Genomic DNA, 20,450 nt, shown 5'->3' on the forward strand with positions numbered 1-20,450 from the left:
CCTTGACCTTCAAGGTTAAAAGTCCAAATTTTGCTTGTTCATGCTGTTATTGGCTGTAACTTTGTTATTTTTGAATGGATTGTCTTGAACATAATAATCTTCAAGGATATCCCTTAAACATAACCAGACAGACCTTGACCTTCACTCATTAATGACCTTGACTTTGTTTTGGCTGTAACTGGCTGTATCTTTGCTATTATTGAAGGGATAAACTTCATATTATAACAGAACATACTTAAGGACAAGACCTTGTTGTTTATCTTGACTTCACCACGTGACACCACCACGTGACTCCACCACGTGATACCACCACATGACTCCAGCACATGACACCACCACGTGACTCCACCACGTGACTCCACCACGTGACAAGACCTTGTTGTTTATCTTGACTTCACCACGTGACACCACCACGTGACTCCACCACGTGATACCACCACATGACTCCAGCACATGACACCACCACGTGACTCCACCACGTGACTCCACCACGTGACACCACCACGTGACTTCATCCCGTGACTTCACCACATGTCTCCACCACGTGTATCTATTTATAGAATTTTCTATTTATAGAATTGTGTGTTTCTATTTATAGAATTTTCTATTTATAGAATTGCGTGTCTCTATTTATATATATATAAATTAGTATATTTATATATAAAAAATATATAGACAAAACTCATGTGACAAGACAGAATGATTAATTTTATAAGAAGGAAACGTTAAGATTTTGTTCAAACATTTCTTTGCTTGCTTTTAGAGAAAGTAAAAAGTCGAGTGTTGCCCCTGCACGGCGGTGGCTCTTGTTATATACTGCTATAACATTTTTACCATGTGCATAATGTCAGGTGTAGAACTGAAATTTGATATCAAATGACATAGATATTGACCTAGCGACCTTCTTCTTGCTTTTGATGTACAGCTATGAAATTTTGAATATGTATATAGTATAATTAGAAAATACATTTTGCATGAAGTATTGTCTTGTGATTAACGTCTTGTAATAAACACTATCACACAAATAACAGTCTGTCCTCAGGTGAGTGCTTTGGGGTCAATGGCCCCCTTTTTTCTTGATGTTTATCAAAATATTTGGCAGATGTCTTCACTAGGGTCAGAGCGTGTGTCTGGTGCTATGTCAAGATGTTACTTAAAGATAAAAATGTTATATTTTGGGATGATTCTATGGGCACATTTCTTGTTATAATTTCAACATAAAAAGTTAACCTGCTAAAGTATTTTATTTTGTAGCAGCAGTTACTTCAGCAGCATCTGAACCAGCTCCAGCAGCAGCAACAACAGCAGGATCAGGAGCAATTGCTCTTTGACAATCCACATGACCCATACCAGAGTTCCCCACAAGTGCCCCAGTCACCTCATTTGCCCACCTCTCCTCCATATAAACAGAATCACAGTGTACCCCAGTCACCGCAGGTTCCACAATCACCTTTGATGCAACAGTCGGGCTCAATGGATACCTTACAGAGCCCAGTTTCTGAATATGGTAATCCACTATTACAGGAGAATATGGGGATTACACACCAGTTTGGTGATCAGACAGTTCAGGGGTATAGTGACATGCAGGGTGATGCAGAGTCAACCATGCTTCATAATCTGCAGCAACAGATGCAGCATTCTCAAAATATCAACATGAACAACTTAGCAAATGTGAATATTGAAAATGCACATAATACTAACCTGACTAGTAGTGCTAATAATAGTGTAAATGATATTCAACAGATAAACTATAACCAATCTGTCAACCCAAACCATGACCAAAGTGCTTATCAGACTCAGTTATCAGGACCATTTATGGCCAGTGGGCATCTTGGCAACCAAGAGGTGGTGCAAGGTTCAGTGTCTGGGAGCAATCATACAACAAGTGAAATTGTTTCACAGATAATAACAAGTCTTGAAAACCTTGGAGAGGTTCTTCCAGGCTCCATGCAACAAATACACAACAAATCAGACAATGTCACACAAATGCATGGATATGCAGCTGAAAACATTAGTTTAGAACAGTTTGAACGCCTCCAAAATGTTGATAATGGAGTGTTAGTGAAAAATACATACAATGAATTTGCTCATAATAATGTTGTGCATAATCCAGTAGCTTCAAGCTATAATACACCTTTTGTACTACAGCATTCATCATCAATGACTGATACAAAGGCAAGTGTTAAACAAGAATTGTTAAAACATTTACAATCAAAGCCAAGTTCTCCTAGGGCAGCTCAAACATTGCAATTTTCATTCCAGAATAATTTGAATAATAATAATGGTAGTACACCACTTAGACAGAGACACCATAGTGCTAAAAGTGAATATGGGAGTGCTTTACAATCTAATCCACACAGTAATAGTGAATTGAAACGCAGGTTATCAGCTGGGCCAGAAGACATAAGGCCTTCAATTCACTTGCAAGGTGCATCAGGTTCAGAAAGAACATGTTTGAAAAGGCCTGCAATAAGGTCAGCACCAGATGACAATACAAAACCAAGAATGAGAAGTAAGTCTGGAGACGATTACAGAATACAAAGATGGAGGGTCGAAGAAACATTTATGAAACCAAAGATAAGGAGTGAAGACTTTTCTCATCGACCTCGCAGTAAAACTGATGAACATTTAGCTAAGTGGAAAAATAGGGAAGTGTTTTCAAGATCTGATGGAGCTGGGGTGTTTAGAAATCCTACCTCAACTGCTCCTGGGTCATTCAAAATGAGAAGGAAAAATCGTCCTGCACCATTAATTATTCCACCACATGCAAACCATTGTGGCTTTCAAAGTCGTTTGAGGTCACCAAGGATTTGGACTGATGGAACAGATCATGCAAGTACAGCTCCAGTGCCATATACACCACCACCAATGCTGAGTCCATTAAGACGTGGCTCAGGTCTGTTTTGCTCCGTTAGTGGTAACATAACTCCACAGCCGTTATTGATGAACTCTGCTGGTCTACCACCAACACCTAGACCATCCCTTCTCAGATCTTGTAAGTTCTTGTTAAATTATTTTAGGTCAAAAGTACTGTAAAAGGTCAAATATTTTGGATAGTAGTTTTATGTCCAACCTTTATTTTCAATTTATTCAGTAGATATTCATTTAAACATGCAGATGTTTAATTTTCAATTAAAATATTATTTTGGTAATGCATTGACCTCCCTCTGTATCTGTCTTGTTTTGGTTAGGTTAGGGAAAGTAAATAACAAGATTTGAATCATCTTGAATGAACCATTTTTTTCAGCTAGTGTAACTAAATCTGAGAAAGCAGAAGAGTCGTCAGATGAAACTATATCCTATGTAGAAGAGTTACCTCCACCTGAATCTGATATCTTACCGTAAGTTGATTTGACAATAATTATGCCCCCACTTCAAAGAAGAGGGGGTATATTGCTTTGCACTTGTCGGTCCGTTAGTCTGTCGGTCCGTAGACCAAATGGTTTCCGAGTGATAACTAAAGAACGCTTAGGCCTAGTAACTTCAAACTTGGTATGGTGATTGGTCATGACCAGCAGATGACCCCTATTGATTTTGGGGTCAAGGGGTCAAAGGTCAAGGTCACATTGGCCTTGTAGGTAAAAACGGTTTCCGATCAATAACTAAAGAATGCTTAGGCCTAGGAACTTTAAACTTGGTATGGTGATTGGTCATGACCAGCAGGTGACCCCTATTGATTTTGGGGTCAAGGGTTCAAAGGTCAAGGTCACATTGACCCTGTAGGTAAAAATGGTTTCCGATCAATAACTTAAGAACGCTTAGGCCTAGGAACTTCAAACTTGGTATGGTGATTGGTCATGACCAGCAGATAACCCCTATTGATTTTGGGGTCAAGGGGTCAAAGGTCAAGGTCACATTGACCTTGTAGGTAAAAACGGTTTCCGATCAATAACTTAAGAATGCTTAGGGCTAGGAACTTCAAACTTGGTATGGTGATTGGACATGACCAGCAGATGACCCCTATTGATTTTGGGGTCAAGGGGTCAAAGGTCAAGGTCACATTGACCTTGTAGGTAAAAACCGTTTCCGATCAATAACTAAAGAACGCTTAGGCCTAGGAACTTCAAACTTGGTATGATGATTGGTCATGACCAGCAGATGACCCCTATTGATTTTGGGATCAAGGGTCAAAGGTCGAGGTCATGTTGACCTTGTAGGTAAAAACGGTTTCTGATCAATAACTAAAGAATGCTTAGGCCTAGGAACTTCAAACTTGGTATGATGATTGGTCATGACCAGTAGATGACCCCCATTGATTTTGGGGTCAAGGGGTCAATGTCATATTGACCTTGTACTTAATGATGGTTTGTGACCAATAACTTAACAACTCAAGTTGCCTTGGTTGATATTTTTATATTAAACTAAAAATGCTTTTGGTATACACATTTGAAGGTGTTATGTAATATAACAACTTGGCTGTCATTAATGAGGCCTACATGATTCATAAAATTTATGCATATATTATTTGTAAGATTTGTAATAACTTAAATTGCTGCACACAACCTATGGGGTCACAATACTTATTACCTTGTGACTAGTCATGACCTGTAGAGACTACATAACCCTTATTAATTGTTTGTTCACTGGGTCAGAAGTCATGCATAATAACCTGATCATATGACTAATTGGCTGCCGATAGGGGGCATACATGTTTTACAAACATATCTTGTTTAAAATAACTTGATACAAATATGTACCATGATGAGACAGTATACCATGCAAGATCTGACCTCTAGCTCCAAGGGCAAGTCCAGTCTTAGAGGTCAAAGTTCAGCAGTTAGAAAGTCTTGATTCGCCTATATTCATCAAGGGATTTTGGAATAACTTTGGCACAAATTTGTAACATCATTTGATGGTGTTTCATGTGCAAAATCTAGAACCCTAGCTTCAATGTCAAGGTCACTTACCTGTCAAAAGTCAGCATTTAGGAAACAATGATCAGCCCATACTCTGTCATGCATCAAGGGATTTTAGAATTATTTGGCACAAATGGATGGGGGGATGGCATATTTGTAATTTTGACATTTTGTTTGGGTCAAAAATGGCAATATGACCCTATGCCTTTCTGAATTGAATAATTATAACCTTGCAATGGATCTCTGGTGAGAAATCTATGGCCATCATTTCCCTCTTGTTCTTTGATATTAATAGCAGTTTTTTTTTTTTTACAGACATGTCAATATAGGGCCACAGTATCAGGCAGTTCTTCCAGAATTAAATCGTAAGTTATTTTGTCGATTTGATGTTGTATAAAGTCATTCTTATGCACTGAAAATATCATAAAGCCCTAGAAATTTCAGTCTTGGTTTTTATCTACTTTCACTATTGGTTTTAAAGCTTTTACTTGCAACAACCCAGTAAATTTTGTAGTGTTACAGGATAGCAACATAAATCTACATATTGTGCCAGCAACTAAATCCTTCCTATCTCTGGAAGATGTTCCTCTTATGTTCTTCCTGGTAAAAATTCTGTATTTTAACCTGTTTTATATGACTTCTGTCAAAATAGTTTATTAGTCCCCTACCGGTTTAACCGGAGGGGACTTTAGGTTTACCCTCCGTCCGTCCGTCTGTCTGTCCGTCCGTCTGTCTGTCTGTCAGTCCGTCCACAAATCTGGATCCCGCGATAACGCAAAAAGTACTGAAAATATTTTTATGAAACTTGATATATGGATAGATGGCAGTATGGAGATTATGCACGTCTTTTTATTTTCTTCCTATGTTGAAAATTCTGGTTGCTATGGCAACAAATAGTCTGAAAATATGACAAATTTAACACATAAACTGGATCCAGTGATAACTCAAAAAGTACTGAAAATATTTTTATGAAACTTCAAATATGGGTAGATGGCAGTATGGAAATTATGCACATCTTTTTATTTTCTTCCTATGTTGAAAATTCTGGTTGCTATGGCAACAAATAGTCTGAAAATATGGCAAATTTAACACATAAACTGGATCCAGTGATAACTCAAAAAGTACTGAAAATATTTTTTTGAAACTTAAAATATGGGTAGATGGCAGTCTTTAGATTATGCACATCTTTTTCTTTTCTTCCTATGTTGAAAAATCTGGTTGCTATGGCAACAAATAGCCTGAATTTCAAAATTTCTGATTCAAATTTTTCAGCTTTTTCACTATAAGTTCTTTATTTCTTATGGTGTTTACTTCAAACTTTAGATATAAGTTTCTGTTCATCAACCACATCATATGTGACAAGGTTTACAACTCTAGCACAAAAATTATCAGTATTACCTCCCTTGAACTTAGAATTTTTATGAAAAAAATGTTGTCTTTTTTAAATAACTTCTTTATTTCCTAATGTATCTACTTCAAACTTCATATATATGTTTCTTATTATCACTTAACATTTTTGAGAAGGTTAAATACTCTAGCAAGACTATTTCCAGAATTATGTCCCCCTTGAACTTAGATTTTTTTCGAGAAATTGGTATTTTTCACTCCAACTTCTTCATTCCTTATAGGATTTACTTTAAAATCCCACATTGTAATAATATGACAAGGTTGTATAAACATAATTTCCTTACTAGGCAGGGAAACTTAACACATTACTGTGATATAGACAAACTTAGAACTCAAAAGATTTAAGTTCATTCATGTCATTCATTCACTGGTAAAATTGAATGGCCAATGGCCCATCAGAATGTTGCTGGGGTTCTAACCGGTAGGGGACTTATAGATTGCTTGCAATACTATGATAATTGCTTGTTCCTTACTCTTGATTTTAAATTTTGATTGCATATGATGTGGCCTCATTGATATGAACATCTGAGATATGTTTATTCTTTTTGTGCCCCCACTTTAGGAGGGGTGATTTAGATTTACCCTTGTCCGTCCATCCTTCTGTCCGTCCGTTCTCAATTTGTGTCACATGTAGCTCAAAAAGTATTTGACCTAGAGTCATAAAACTTTTCAGGAACGTTGATCAGCATGTGAAGTTGTGCACCTTGGTATTTTTGTGTGGATGTATTTAGTGTTTTTAGAATTATTGCCCTTGACTTAGTAAAAATTTACAATTTTCAACTTGTGTTGCACATCACTCAAAAAATGTTTGACCTAGAGTCATGAAACCTTACAGTAATGTAGCTCAGCATGTGAAGTTGTGCACCTGGATATTTTTGTGTGGATATATTTAGTATTTTTAGAGTTATTGCTCTTGACAGTAAAAATTTACAATTGTCAACTTGTGTCGCATGTAACTCAAAAAGAATTTAACCTAGAGTCATGAAACTATACAGGAATGTTGATCAGCATGTGTTGTTATGCACCTAGGTATTCTCTTGTGGATTTATTTAGTATTTTTTGAGTTATTGCCCTTGACTTAGTAAAAATTTGCAATTTTCAACTTGTTTTGCACGTTACTCAAAAAATATTTGATCTAGTCATGAAACTTCACAGGAATGTTGATCAACATGTGAAGTTATGCACCTGGGATTTCGCTTGTGGATTTTTAGCTCACCTGTCACAAAGTGACAGGGTGAGCTTTTGTGATCGCTTTTCGTCCGGCGTCCGTCCGGCGTCTGTCCGTCGTCCGTTTGTCCGTCGTCCGTCCGTAAACTTTTGCTTTAAATGACATCTCCTCATAAACCACTGAGCCAATTTCATCCAAACTTCACAGGAATGTTCCTTTGGTGGTCACCTTTAAAAATTGTTCAAAGAATTTAATTCCATGCAGAACTCTGGTTGCCACGGCAACCGAAAGAAAAATCTTTAAATATCTTCTTTTAAACAACCCTAAGAGCTAGAGCTTAGATATTTGGCATGAAACATCTTCTAGTGAGTGTCTACTAAGTTTGTTCAAATAAAAGCCCTGGGGTCAAAATTGGCCCCGCCCCAGGGGGTCATTGATTTTCCCTATATGCATTTAGTAAAAACTTAAAAAATCTTCTTTTAAAGAACCCAAAGAGCTAGAGCTAAGATATTTGGCATGAAACATCTTCTAGTGAGTGTCTACCAAGTTTGTTCAAATAAAAGCCCTGGGGTCAAAATTGGCCCCGCCCCGGGGGGTCATTGATTTTCCCTATATGTATATAGTAAAAACTTAAAAAATCTTCTTTTAAAGAACCGTAAGAGCTAGAGCTTAGATAATAAGCATGAAACATCTTCTAGTGAGTGTCTACCAAGTTTGTTCAAATAAAAGCCCTGGGGTCAAAATTGGCCCCGCCCCAGGGGGTCATTGATTTTCCCTATATGCATATAGTAAAAACTTAAAAAATCTTCTTTTAAAGAACCCAAAGAGCTAGAGCTAAGATATTTGGCATGAAACATCTTCTAGTGAGTGTCTACCGAGTTTGTTCAAATTAAAGCCCTGTGGTCAAAATTGGCCCCACCCCGGGGGGGTCATTGATTTTCCCTATATGCATATAGTAAAAACTTAAAAAATCTTCTTTTAAAGAACCATAAGAGCCAGAGCTTAGATATTTGGCATGAAACATCTTCTAGTGAATGTCTACCAAGTTTGTTCAAATAAAAGCCCTGGGGTCAAAATTGGCCCCGCCCCAGGGGGTCATTGATTTTCCCTTTATGCATATAGTAAAAACTTAAAAAATCTTCTTTTAAAGAACTCAAAGAGCTAGAGCTAAGATATTTAGAATGAAACATGTTCTAATGGGTGTCTACCAAGTATGGTCAAATAAAAGCCCTGGGGTCAAAACTGGCCCCGCCCGGGTGGGGGGGGGGGTCATTGATTTTCCTTATATGTGTATAGCAAAAACTTAAAAAAAATCTTCTTTGAAAAAACCCAAATAGCTAGAGTTTAGATATTTAGCATGAAACATCTTTAAGTAAATATGTACAAAGTTTGTTCAAATAAAAGCCAGGGGGTCAAAACTGGCCCTGCCCCAGGGGTGTCATTGTTTTTAACTATATGTGTATAGTAAAAACTTTAAAAATCTTCTTTTAAAAAACCCAATGAGCTAGAACTTAGATGTTTAGCATGAAACATCTTCTTATGTGTGTCTACCAAGTCTGTTCAAATAAACAAATAAAAGCCCTTGGGTAAAAATTGGCCCGGGGGTGGGGGGGGGCCTATATACAGGTGAGCGACCTCAGGGCCATCATGGCCCTCTTGTTTTTGTTTTGTAAGAGTTATTGCCCTTGACTTAATAAAAATTTTCAATTTTCAACAGCACATAGCTCAAAAAGAATTTGACCTAGAGTCATGAAACTTTACAGGAATGTTGATCAGCATGTTTAGTTGTGCACCTGTGTATTTTCATGTAGATTTATTTAGTATTTGTAGAGTTATTGTCCTTGACTTAGTAAAAATTTACAATTTTCACTTTGTGTCACATGTAGCTCAAAAAGTAATAGGGTCATGAAACTTTACAGGAATGTTGATCAGCATTTGAAGTTTTGCATCTGGGGTTTCGCTTGTGATTTGATATGTTTTGTAAGAGTTATTGCCCTTGACTTTGTATAAATTTGAAATTTTCAACTTGTTAATGCATAGCTCAAAAGAATTTGACCTGTAGGCCTGAAAGTTTACAAGAATGTTGGTCAGCATGTGTACATAAATTTATATGCACCTTGGGGTTGCTTGTGTTTATATTCAGTATTTGTAAAGTTCTGTCCCTTTAACTAAGTAACTAAGTAAAAGATTTTTATTATTTTCAACTTGTTGCACATGTAGGCAAAAAAATATTTTACTTGGAGTCAAATGATTGACAAAACAGTGGAGTGTGGGGGCACCATGTCCGTGGACACATTTCTAGTCTTTTTATTCTTTTTCATTATGTATTAAATGTTGACTAGCCAGCTTTCCCTCTTTTGGGATCTGCCCAAAATACACTGTATGCACCATTTTTGGCATTGCCTTTCTCAATAAATACTTATGTATTCCTCCGAAATTATTCTTCACAACATTTTTAGCTTACTTGAGCACAATGTGCTTGTGATAAGAGTTGAGCTTTAATGGTGGCAGAGTGTCTATCATTTGTTGTCCTTCATTATCCACACTTGCTTTGTATAACATCTTCTCCTTAACCATTTAATGGATTTTGATCAAACTTCACACAAATGATACTTAAGTGTGTTATTAAGATTTTATTCTTGGCGCCAGAATAAACTACTCTTGGCTTCTTTGCCAGTCTGCATCTTGTGCCTCATTTGGTAACATCTGATGTTTCTGCAATTCCTGTTCTTTGTCTGTAGAGAGTTGCCAACAACCTCAAGGCATCTTTGAAAACAACCTGTTGTAGGACCACACCTTGCAAAGTTAGCCACAACAGGTAAACCAATCATCTATGGTACATATGATGACTTGATTTTGACCTGCCACATGCCGACTTTGCAATGTTCACTTAGTTTATAAAAACTTTTGTAGGAAAATACATTCTGTGAAAGTACAGTGTCAAGAGCTTAGATATTTGGTATTGACCTCTTCATAAATGACCCTTGGGTAACAGTTACTACTCAACATTGACTGTTCGCCAATCATGACAAAACGTATGTCCAAGGACTTTTGGAGGTCACTGTATGACTTATCTGGGTTTGCAAAGTGTTGCAAGTGAGTATACCAGGGGCTTAAAATAAAATTCATAATTTTAGTTATTTAACTTTTCAGCTCATAAGAAAATGGCACTGTATGATGTATCCAAGGAAGATCTTCTGTTTGATCCTGCATGTCTGGGTGATAACTTAGATGATGATGGTAATTATCTTAAATTTTCTTTCTTTCTTTTTTGATTGTCTTTATAAATAATATTTTCTTTATCATGTATATCTACCACAAAAAGTGCATTTTGATTTATAATTATCAAATAACAAACAATAGATGTGTAAAGTTTTGATTTTGACTCATTTATAAAAGCAAATATTCTTTAAAAAAAATTGGTAATTGGCAAATTTAATATGAAACATCCCATGATATACAGTTAACTCAACTTAAAACAAGATCAGTTTTAACATGTACTGCTTACAACTTATATTCTGCTCAGTCCCTGCAGGGTACATTTTCATTTAGACATGTACCAGTTACAGCGAGATCACAAGAAATCAGTTATAACATATACAGTACGCTCAGTGCGGATTTTGCAAAACCGGCGTGTCCCCGTGGATGTGGCTCATCGCGGACAAAAATTTGCTCAAATATTGTCCGCGTGACCCCGCGGATAGAAAATTTTCACCACTGCGGACATAAATCTACAACCGTAAGCGTTTCCCCCGCAGAACACTGTGGTTAATTGTGGGGGAACGCGGTGGTGTTCATCGTGAAAACGGTTAAATTTTACAAGTATTTTTTATTAGTCCCCTACCGGTTTAACCGGAGGGGACTTTAGGTTTACGTCCGTCTGTCTGTCCGTCTGTCTGTCAGTCCGTCCGTCCACAAAACTGGATCCCGCGATAACGCAAAAAGTACTGAAAATATTTTTATGAAACTTGATATATGGATAGATGGCAGTCTGGAGATTATGTGCATCTTTTTCTTTTCTTCCTATGTTGAAATTTCTGGTTGCTATGGCAACAAATAGCCTGAATTTCAAGATTTCTGATTTAAATTTTTCAGCTTTTTCACTATAAGTATTTTGTTTCTTAAGGTGTTTACTTCAAACTTTAGATATAAGTTTCTGGTCATCAACCACATCATATGTGACAAGGTTTACAACTCTAGCACAAAAATTATCAGTATTACCTCCCTTGAACTTAGAATTTTTATGAAAAAAAAATGTTGTTTTTTTTAGATAACTTCTTTATTTCCTAATGTATCTACTTCAAACTTCATATATATGTTTCTTATTATCACTCAACATTTTTGAGAAGGTTAAATACTCTAGCAAGACTATTTCCAGAATTATGTCCCCCTTGAACTTAGATTTTTTTCGAGAAATTGGTATTTTTTACTCCAACTTCTTCATTCCTTATAGGATTTACTTTAAAATCCCACATCGTAAAAATATGACAAGGTTGTATAAACATAATTTCCTTACTAGGCAGGGAAACTTAACACATTATTGTGATATAGACAAACTTAGAACTCAAAAGATTTAAGTTCATTCATGTCATTCACTCAGTGGTAAAATTAAATGGCCAATGGCCCATCAAAATGTTGCTGGGGTTCTAACCGGTAGGGGACTTATGGATTGCTTGCAATACTATGATAATTGCTTGTTTTTATTGAACTTGTTAAAACTTTATGAAATAGATGTAATCGTACAGTTAAGAATTTATTTTATTTTAAAGTCTACTAAAATAATTTATTTGCCTTTATTTTCCATTTCAGAATGTTTTTGGACGTCAATTTCAGAAGTTGCAATGTAGGCCTACAGCTAGCGTCCGGGCCCGTACCGCTAGTCAAAAGTTATTGCAACCTGTATTTTTTTTCTGTGACCCCCGATTATTATACCCCCACCACAAAATGTGGGGGGGGCTATAATGGATTCGCTTTGTCGCGTCGGTCGGTCGGTCGGTCGGTCCGTCCGTCTCCATTTTCGTGTCCGCTCTATAACTCCTATACCACTTGAAGGATTTTCTTCAAACTTGGCTCAAATGTTCACCTCAGCAAGGGGATGTGCAGAACCCATGTTGCCCATGTGTCAGCTCAAGGTCAAGGTCACAATTGAAGGTCAAATATCAAACACAATCATATATTAGACAGTATGTCGTGTCCGCTCTGTAGGTCCTACAATAATTGAAAGATTTTCTTCAAACTTGGCTAAAATGTTCACCTCAACAAGGGGATGTGCAGAACTCATGTTGCCCATGTGTCATTTTAAGGTCAAGGTCACAATTGAAGGTCAAATATCAAACAATCAAATTTAACACAATATGTCGTGTCCGCTCTGTAAGTCCTACACTTATTGAAAGATTTTCTTCAAACTTGGCTCAAATGTTCATTTCAACAATGGGATGTGCAGAACCCATGTTGCCCATGTGTCAGCTCAAGGTCAAGGTCACAATTGAAGGTCAAATATCAAACAATCAAATATTACACAGTATGTCGTGTCCGCTCTGTAAGTCCTACACTTATTGAAAGATTTTCTTCAAACTTGGCTCAAATGTTCACCTCAACAAGGTTATGTGCAGAACCCATGTCACTCTTTTGCCGGCTTAAGGTCAAGGTCACACTTGAAGGTCAAAAATTGACTTAGAAAAATTAATGTTCTTTAATTTTAACATATATCTGAATATTTCTGAATCTAGGAAAGGTATTTGCTTGAAACTTAAAATATAAACGAAGTGTCACAATTAAGATATGCTGGTCAAGTTTCATAACTCTGTATTGCATTTTAACAAAGTTATGCCCCTTTTTAATCTTCAAATATACATACAATCACATATTAGACAATATGTTGTGTCCGCTCTATAAATCCTATAGTAATGGAAGAATTTTCTTCAACCTTTTCTCAAATGTTCACTTAAACAAGGTTATGTGCAGAATCCATGTCACCTTTGTGCAGGCTAAAGGTCAAGGTCAGACTTGAAGGTCAAAAATTGACTTAGAAAATGTTCTTAGATTAAAACATGTTCTTGAATATTTCGGAAACTAGCATAGGTATTTGCTTGAAACTTAAAAGATATATGAGGTGTCACAATTACGATATGCAGGTCAAGTTTCATAACTCTGTATTGGATTTTGACAAAGTTATGCCCCTTTTAAAGTCTTTAAATTTACATACAATCAATACTAGACAATATGTTGTGTCCGCTCTATAAATTCTATACTAATGGAAGGATTTTCTTCAAACTTTACTCAAATGTTCACTCCAATTGGGCGATGTGCAGAACCCATCTTACCCTTGTGCCAGCTGAAGGTCAAGGCCACACTTGAAGGTCAAAAATTGACTTATAAAAAGTTTAGTATATTGGGAAAATGAAAGGTTATTTGTAACTGTTTCAAACATGATTTGATAATAGATATTTTTACTATTACCTGTACAATTATGTCTTTTTTTCACCAGAGATAATTTCTTTTTATGTATTTGTGTCACTTAAGTTATTCCCTTAACCACCTTTCCAAATTGTCTTCTGTCAAGGACATTGGTGGGGGTATGAATCGCATTCAGCGATAGTTCTAGTTTAAGTTAATGTAATAATGCATTTATTTTCGTGTGAATAGACAAAAGTTTTGCTACTGAAAAGTTATTTCACCCTGTATTTTTCCAGTAAATCCGATCGTTCGTTCAGTTACAGGTGTAAACATATTTTATGATACAAATGAGTCTCCCTACCATTTACCGACAAGAACCATCAAGGACCGACAAAAGCCCATGTTTTGTTAATAAACATGCTATTTATGATATTTAATACATGCATGGCATATTTATTTTCTTTTAATCTGTGTGTGTTTTTTTGTTGCTTTTTTTTTCCGTTTTTTATATAATATAGAAAATTAAATATATGGGGACCGACAAGAAAAAAATCTGATGCAAAGCGTGTACTGTAACGTTCATACCGACAAGAAACGTTTTGTAACTTTACATAATCAGTTGTAAAATTTGTGTTGAAAATATCTTAATAACATGTTTCCACTTTTTCATTGAAGACATTGCATGAATATTTATGACTACGGACAGGGAAAAAAAATGATAAGGCATCCTGCATAGCGAAGATTTGTAGGCAAGACATTTTATTATAAACATGTATTTATTTCATTTCTAGTCACAAATTTTTACAAAAACAAATCTAATCTAGATCCCTGGAAAATAGGCCTAATGATCATATTCCAGGTATATCCTATAACGATATATGTAGCCTTTCAACCAGTAAAATAATTTTCAACACTTTTAAACACAGACTTTAATTAAGTTTTAATAAAGATATATCATATTTTCAGACTTGGGATAGATCGGGTATGCAGATCCATGAATGAATATGCAGAACAAGAAAAGAGTAGGGTAGCATGACGGATTTCTTAAGTGATGAAACTTTGGGGTCAACATATAAACTACATACCCGACATTAAAAACAATGAAAATAAATAAAATAATAACTTTATTCTTTGTTCTGTTTTATTTTTTGATAACACCTTTAGTGCTGATACTTCATATACCAGCAATGTTGAATAAACTGCACAACGTAAACATGGTAAGTTACTGCACTGAAATTTTCTTTTCCAGAACATGCTGAAAGCAGAAAGACAAATACATGTATTATTTATAATAATCAAATCGTTTTCCAATACAAAATTAATTTTAGAAGTTTTATGAAGATTTTATTATGCCCCCCTTCGAAGAAGAGGGGGTATATTGTTTTGCTAATGTCGGTCTGTCTGTCGGTCCGTCCGTCTGTCTGTCGGTCTGTCCGTCGGTAGACCACATGGTTTCCGCTGATTATCTTGAAAAGTATTTATCACAAAGTCTTCATATTTTACATAGTGATTGGTCATAACTAGTAGATGACCCCTATTGATTTTGGTGTCACTAGGTCAAAGGTCAAGGTCACAGGGACCTTAAATGTCAAAATGGTTTCCGCTGATTATCTTAAAAAGTATGTATCACAAAGTCTTCATATTTCACACAGTGATTGGTCATCACTAGTAGATGACCCCTATTGATTTTGGGGTCACTAGGTCAAAGGTCAAGGTCACAGGGACCTTAAATGTCAAAATGATTTCCGCTGATTATCTTGAAAAGTATGTATCACAAAAGTCTTCATATTTCACACAGTGATTGGTCATAACTAGTAGATGACCCCTATTGATTTTGGGGTCAAAGGTCAAGGTCACAGGGGCTTTAAATGTCAAAATGGTTTCCGCTGATTATCTTGAAAAGTATTCATCACAAAGTCTTCATATTTCACATAGTGATTAGTCATAACTAGTAGATGACCCCTATTGATTTTGGGGTCACTAGGTCAAAGGTCAAGGTCACAGGGACCTTAAATGTCAAAATGGTTTCCGCTGATTATCTTAAAAAGTATGTATCACAAAGTCTTCATATTTCACACAGTGATTGGTCATCACTAGTAGATGACCCCTATTGATTTTGGGGTCACTAGGTCAAAGGTCAAGGTCACAGGGACCTTAAAATGTGAAAATTATTTCTGCTGATTATCTTAAAAAGAATTCATCACAAAGTCTTCATATTTCACATAGTGATTGGTCATCACTAGTAGATGACTCCTATTGATTTTGGGGTCACTAGGTCAAAGGTCAAGGTCACAGGGGCCTTAAATGTCAAAAGGGTTTCCGCTGATTATCTTGAAAAGTATTCATCACAAAGTCTTCATATTTCACCTAGTTATTGGTCATAAGTATTAGATGACCTCTATTGATTTAGGGGTCATTAGGTCAAAGGTCAATGTCACATGGGCCTTAAATGTCAAAATGGTTTCCGTTGATTTTTCCATAATTGAACACTTCCATGTACCCATTTTTGGCAAGTTTCTTTAATAAAATTACCAATTATGTGAGTCAATGGCTAGAAAGGGGGGGGTCGTTCGACATTCTTGTTTCATTATTTGTTAACATCATCAGTGCTGATACTTCATACCAAAATTGCACAACGTAAACCTGGTAAGTAACTAGAGGTCTGGGCTGTCACTGAAATTTTCTATTCCTGAACGTGCTGAAAACAGAAAGAATAATAATTGATGATTAATAATCATATTCAAATTGCTTGATTCCAATATCCATATATACATGTTCTAAAATCGTATATAACACCCATCTTTTCATTTCATAGAAAATTGTAAAAATGAGGGATGACATAGTTTTTGTTGTTATACATGTTAAAATTGTATACATGTATAACAACAATCTTTTCATTTCATAGAAAATTGTAAAAATGAGGGATGACATAGTTTTTGTTGTTATACATGTTTTGCTATCGATTGAAATAAAGGAGGAAGGAGTCACATTACTAAACTACATGTATAGTATAAAAATCTGGAGACAAAGGTGATCCTACAATCTTTTATTTAAGAAAGAGGGGTGACGTAATTTTTGTTGTAATACACATTTTCAGTCTATTGAAATAAACGTGAAAGATACCTAAGATGTGTAGAGGTCAAGTTTCTAATTTATCTAAACAATATCGACTATTTTCTATTTCATAATATTTTTATAGAAAAAAAAATGAGAACAGAGATAAGCAAGGCAAAGGCAACGTTCACAGACATGTTTTCCATCGGCTGTAACAGATTAAGTTACATATGCATGTAGAAGAAAAAAATTCTATCAACCAACTATCTTTATTTTATCAAACATTGTAAAAATGAGGGAACGCTGTTTTATTTTTGTAGAAAGATGTGTTTTCCGTTGACTAATAAATTTGGTAGATTGACGGGTAAAATTTCTAAACTCTATTAATAATGCATCATATATTGTAAAAATTTGGGGCGCTGTTATTTTTGTTGCAAGACATGAAATAAACATGGAGATGTAGTAAGAAATATACAGTTAAAATTCAAAACTGTATAATGTTGGTCCTAAACCAAAGAAATATCTTTTATATTAAAGAAAAGACATCCTCAGTAATCCAGGCCGTATACCTGTATCGGTATTAAAAAAAAGTATTTATGGATAGTGTACCGTGGGTTCTGGCGATGAGAAAATAAACATCATCTTAAAATTATTTTAAAAATGCAAGAACTGTGTATAAATTTCTTATTCTTCATGTTGAAATAAAAGCACGTCCATGGTCATAGACTAATGTAAGTTTTTTGTTGTTTGTTTAGGTTTTGTTTTTCGTTTTTTTTTGTTTTTTTTTAGATTTACTTGTGACCCCCGCATTACTCCGCGAAACACGGATGACTGATTTTAACAATAATATGACTGCAATCGTCGGTTTCTGGTCTGCGGTGGAAACAACGACACCGTGGATCGCGGGGGAAATTAGTGTTTTTATCACGGACTTCCACCGGGTTTATCCGCGTTAGAAAAAATTCATCCGCGGTACCGCAAAAGCCGTGCTGAGCGTACTGTATATATGTCCATCCGCACAATGAGTAATTTTCCTTAAGTTAAAATGAGGTCACAGTGTTCAATCTAGAGCAAGCCATTGCCCCATTGATGGATTTTCTTCAAACTTGAAACAACAGTCTTTTAGGATAGACCTTCAAGTTAACCAGACAAACCTTGACCTTCGATCATAATGACCTTAACCTTTAATGTCAAATTATTGAATTTTTTTTCCCTGTTTTGCTGATCATTATTATGTTTAGCACATTGTCTGTAACAGTTTGTCCTCTTTCAAAAAAAAAGTAGTCAATTAAGAGAAAGGATTATCAAGCAATTAGCCATTATAGAATATACTGATGGTTTATAATGTCTGTGCTACATGCTAAATTGTTCTATAGGTGGCAAAATCAAGATAAGTTTTTTGAGCAATAACCACATATTTAAAGGAAATTTTCTTAATTGATATTGAGTGCTGGAAAAATACACAGTAGAAATTATGGAGACATACCTTACATGAAAATTTAAAATATATATAAATAATTAAAAATAGAAAAAAGCAATATCCTTGGATCTTTCTATGCTGCCAGAAGGGTGAGTATATAGTTGCTGCTTTGTCCGTCCGTTCTTTGTTCGTCCCCGCTATTCCTGTCCGGGACATAACTTTGAAACAACAAGAGGTATCAACATGAAACTTTGTAGGGAGATAGATCTCATTGAATAGATGTGCAGTGCACAAGAACCATAACTCTGCCTTGCTTAATTTTGGAATTATTGCCCTTTGTTTATTTTTATACTTTGAACTTTGTCTGGGACATAACTCTAAAACTATGAGAGATATCAACATGAAACTTTGTAGGTAGAAAGATCTCATTGAATATAAGTGCAGTGCAAAAGAGCCATTACTCTGCCATGTCTAATTTTGGAGTTATTACCCTTTGTTAATTTTTTTTTTCATTTTGAACTTTGATGGAGACATAGCTCTGAAACCATACGAGGTTTGTAGGTAGATTGATCTCATTGAATAGAAGTGCAGTGTAAAAGAACCTTAATGCTGCCTTGCTTTATTTTGGAGTTTTTGCCCTTTGTTCAATTTTACACTTTGAACTTTGACAGGGACATAACTCTGACACTTCAAGAGGTATACTTTTCTGTGTCCAAAACCTATTCGGGGAGTATCACCCGGTTCAGCCTGCTCTTGTTTAAGAAGTTTTAACATTTACAGCCAGAAGAAACTAATTTTCCTACAAAATTGCTATTCATGTTTTATATAGTGTTTTTTTAGCTATCACTGGTGGTTTTTAGCTCAACAATTTTTGCTACAGTCATGGCAACGTAGCCATCCCCCACAAGCTTTAGCAGTATCATAATTTTTTAAGTTCTTAATGTATTTGCTTCATACTTCGCCACAACAATCCTTGGGACACTTCAAGTAGACCAGACTAAACTTGACCTTTATTCATAAATGACTTTGTCCTTGAAAGACAAATGTCTAAATTTTGCTTGATTTTTGCTATTTGTGGGGTTATAATCCCCCACCGATAGAATCGGGAGGGGGATATTGTTTTGGCGTTGTCCATCCGTCTGTTCGATTTTGTTTCCGCGCTAGTTCTCTGTAACTACTGGCTGGAATTCAATGAAACTTTCTGGGAATCATCAATACCAAGAGGAGATGGGCATATCGTTGGCTTGTTCCAGTCAGACACTTTTACTCCGAGTTTTGGCCCTTGATTAGTAATGCAGTATGCATATAGAGCTAAAATCATTTCCGCGCTACTTCTCTGCAACTACTGGCTGGAATTCAAACTTTATGGGATTTTTACCTTCAATACCAAGAGGTGATGCGCATATCGTTGCCTTGTTCCCATCAGACACTTTAACTCAGAGTTATGGTCCTTGATTAGTTATGTATTATGCATATAGAGCAATTATCATTTCTGTGCTACTTCTCTGCAACTACTGGCTGGAATTCAACAAAATTTTATGGGAACTTAAAATAACAAGAGGAGATGCGCATATCGTTGCCTTGTTCCGTTCAAGAGTAATGGTCATTGATTAGTTATGCAGTATGCATATAGCGCAATAATCGTTTCCGTGCTACTTCTCAGCAACTACTGGCTGGAATTCAACGAAACTTTATGGGTACCTTCAATACCAAGAGGAGATGCGCGTATCTTAGCCTTGTTCTGGTCAGACACTTTAACTCAAAGTTATGGCCCTTGATTAGTTATGCTGTATGCATGTAGGGCAAACTTTATGGAACCTTCAATACCAAGAGGAGATGAGCATATCATCAGGGTCAGACTCTAACTAAGAGTTATGGCCCTTGATTAGTTATGCAGTATACATTAAAGCAATAATTGTTTCCATGCTACTTCTCTGCAACTACTGGCTGGAATTCAATTTAACTTTATGGAAACCATTAATACCAAGATGAGATGTGCATAATATGTTGCCTTGTTAAGACCAGAATGATCCTTCATTACAGAGTTATGGCTCTTGCTTAGTTATGTAGTATGCATATAGAGCAATATTTCTATTTATTTGCAACTGCTGTATTGATTTCAACAAAACTTTATGGGAACCATAGATAC

General features: G+C 35.8%; 1 protein-coding gene across 1 annotated transcript in view; it reads left to right on the top strand.

Moving 5' to 3' along the window:
• Positions 1–20,450, top strand: part of LOC132712816 (uncharacterized) — a 107,280-nt gene that overhangs the window by 52,644 nt on the left and 34,186 nt on the right. Inside the window, exons 10-13 of the mRNA XM_060695252.1 lie at positions 1,255–2,995; positions 3,248–3,341; positions 5,172–5,221; positions 10,585–10,671. Of these exons, the coding sequence (XP_060551235.1) occupies positions 1,255–2,995; positions 3,248–3,341; positions 5,172–5,221; positions 10,585–10,671 (1,972 nt within the window). The remainder of the gene's footprint in view (positions 1–1,254; positions 2,996–3,247; positions 3,342–5,171; positions 5,222–10,584; positions 10,672–20,450) is intronic.

The sequence above is a fragment of the Ruditapes philippinarum genome, unplaced genomic scaffold, assembly GCF_026571515.1.
Source record: "Ruditapes philippinarum isolate M1 unplaced genomic scaffold, ASM2657151v2 ctg106_1_1_1_1, whole genome shotgun sequence".
NCBI lineage: Eukaryota > Metazoa > Mollusca > Bivalvia > Venerida > Veneridae > Ruditapes > Ruditapes philippinarum.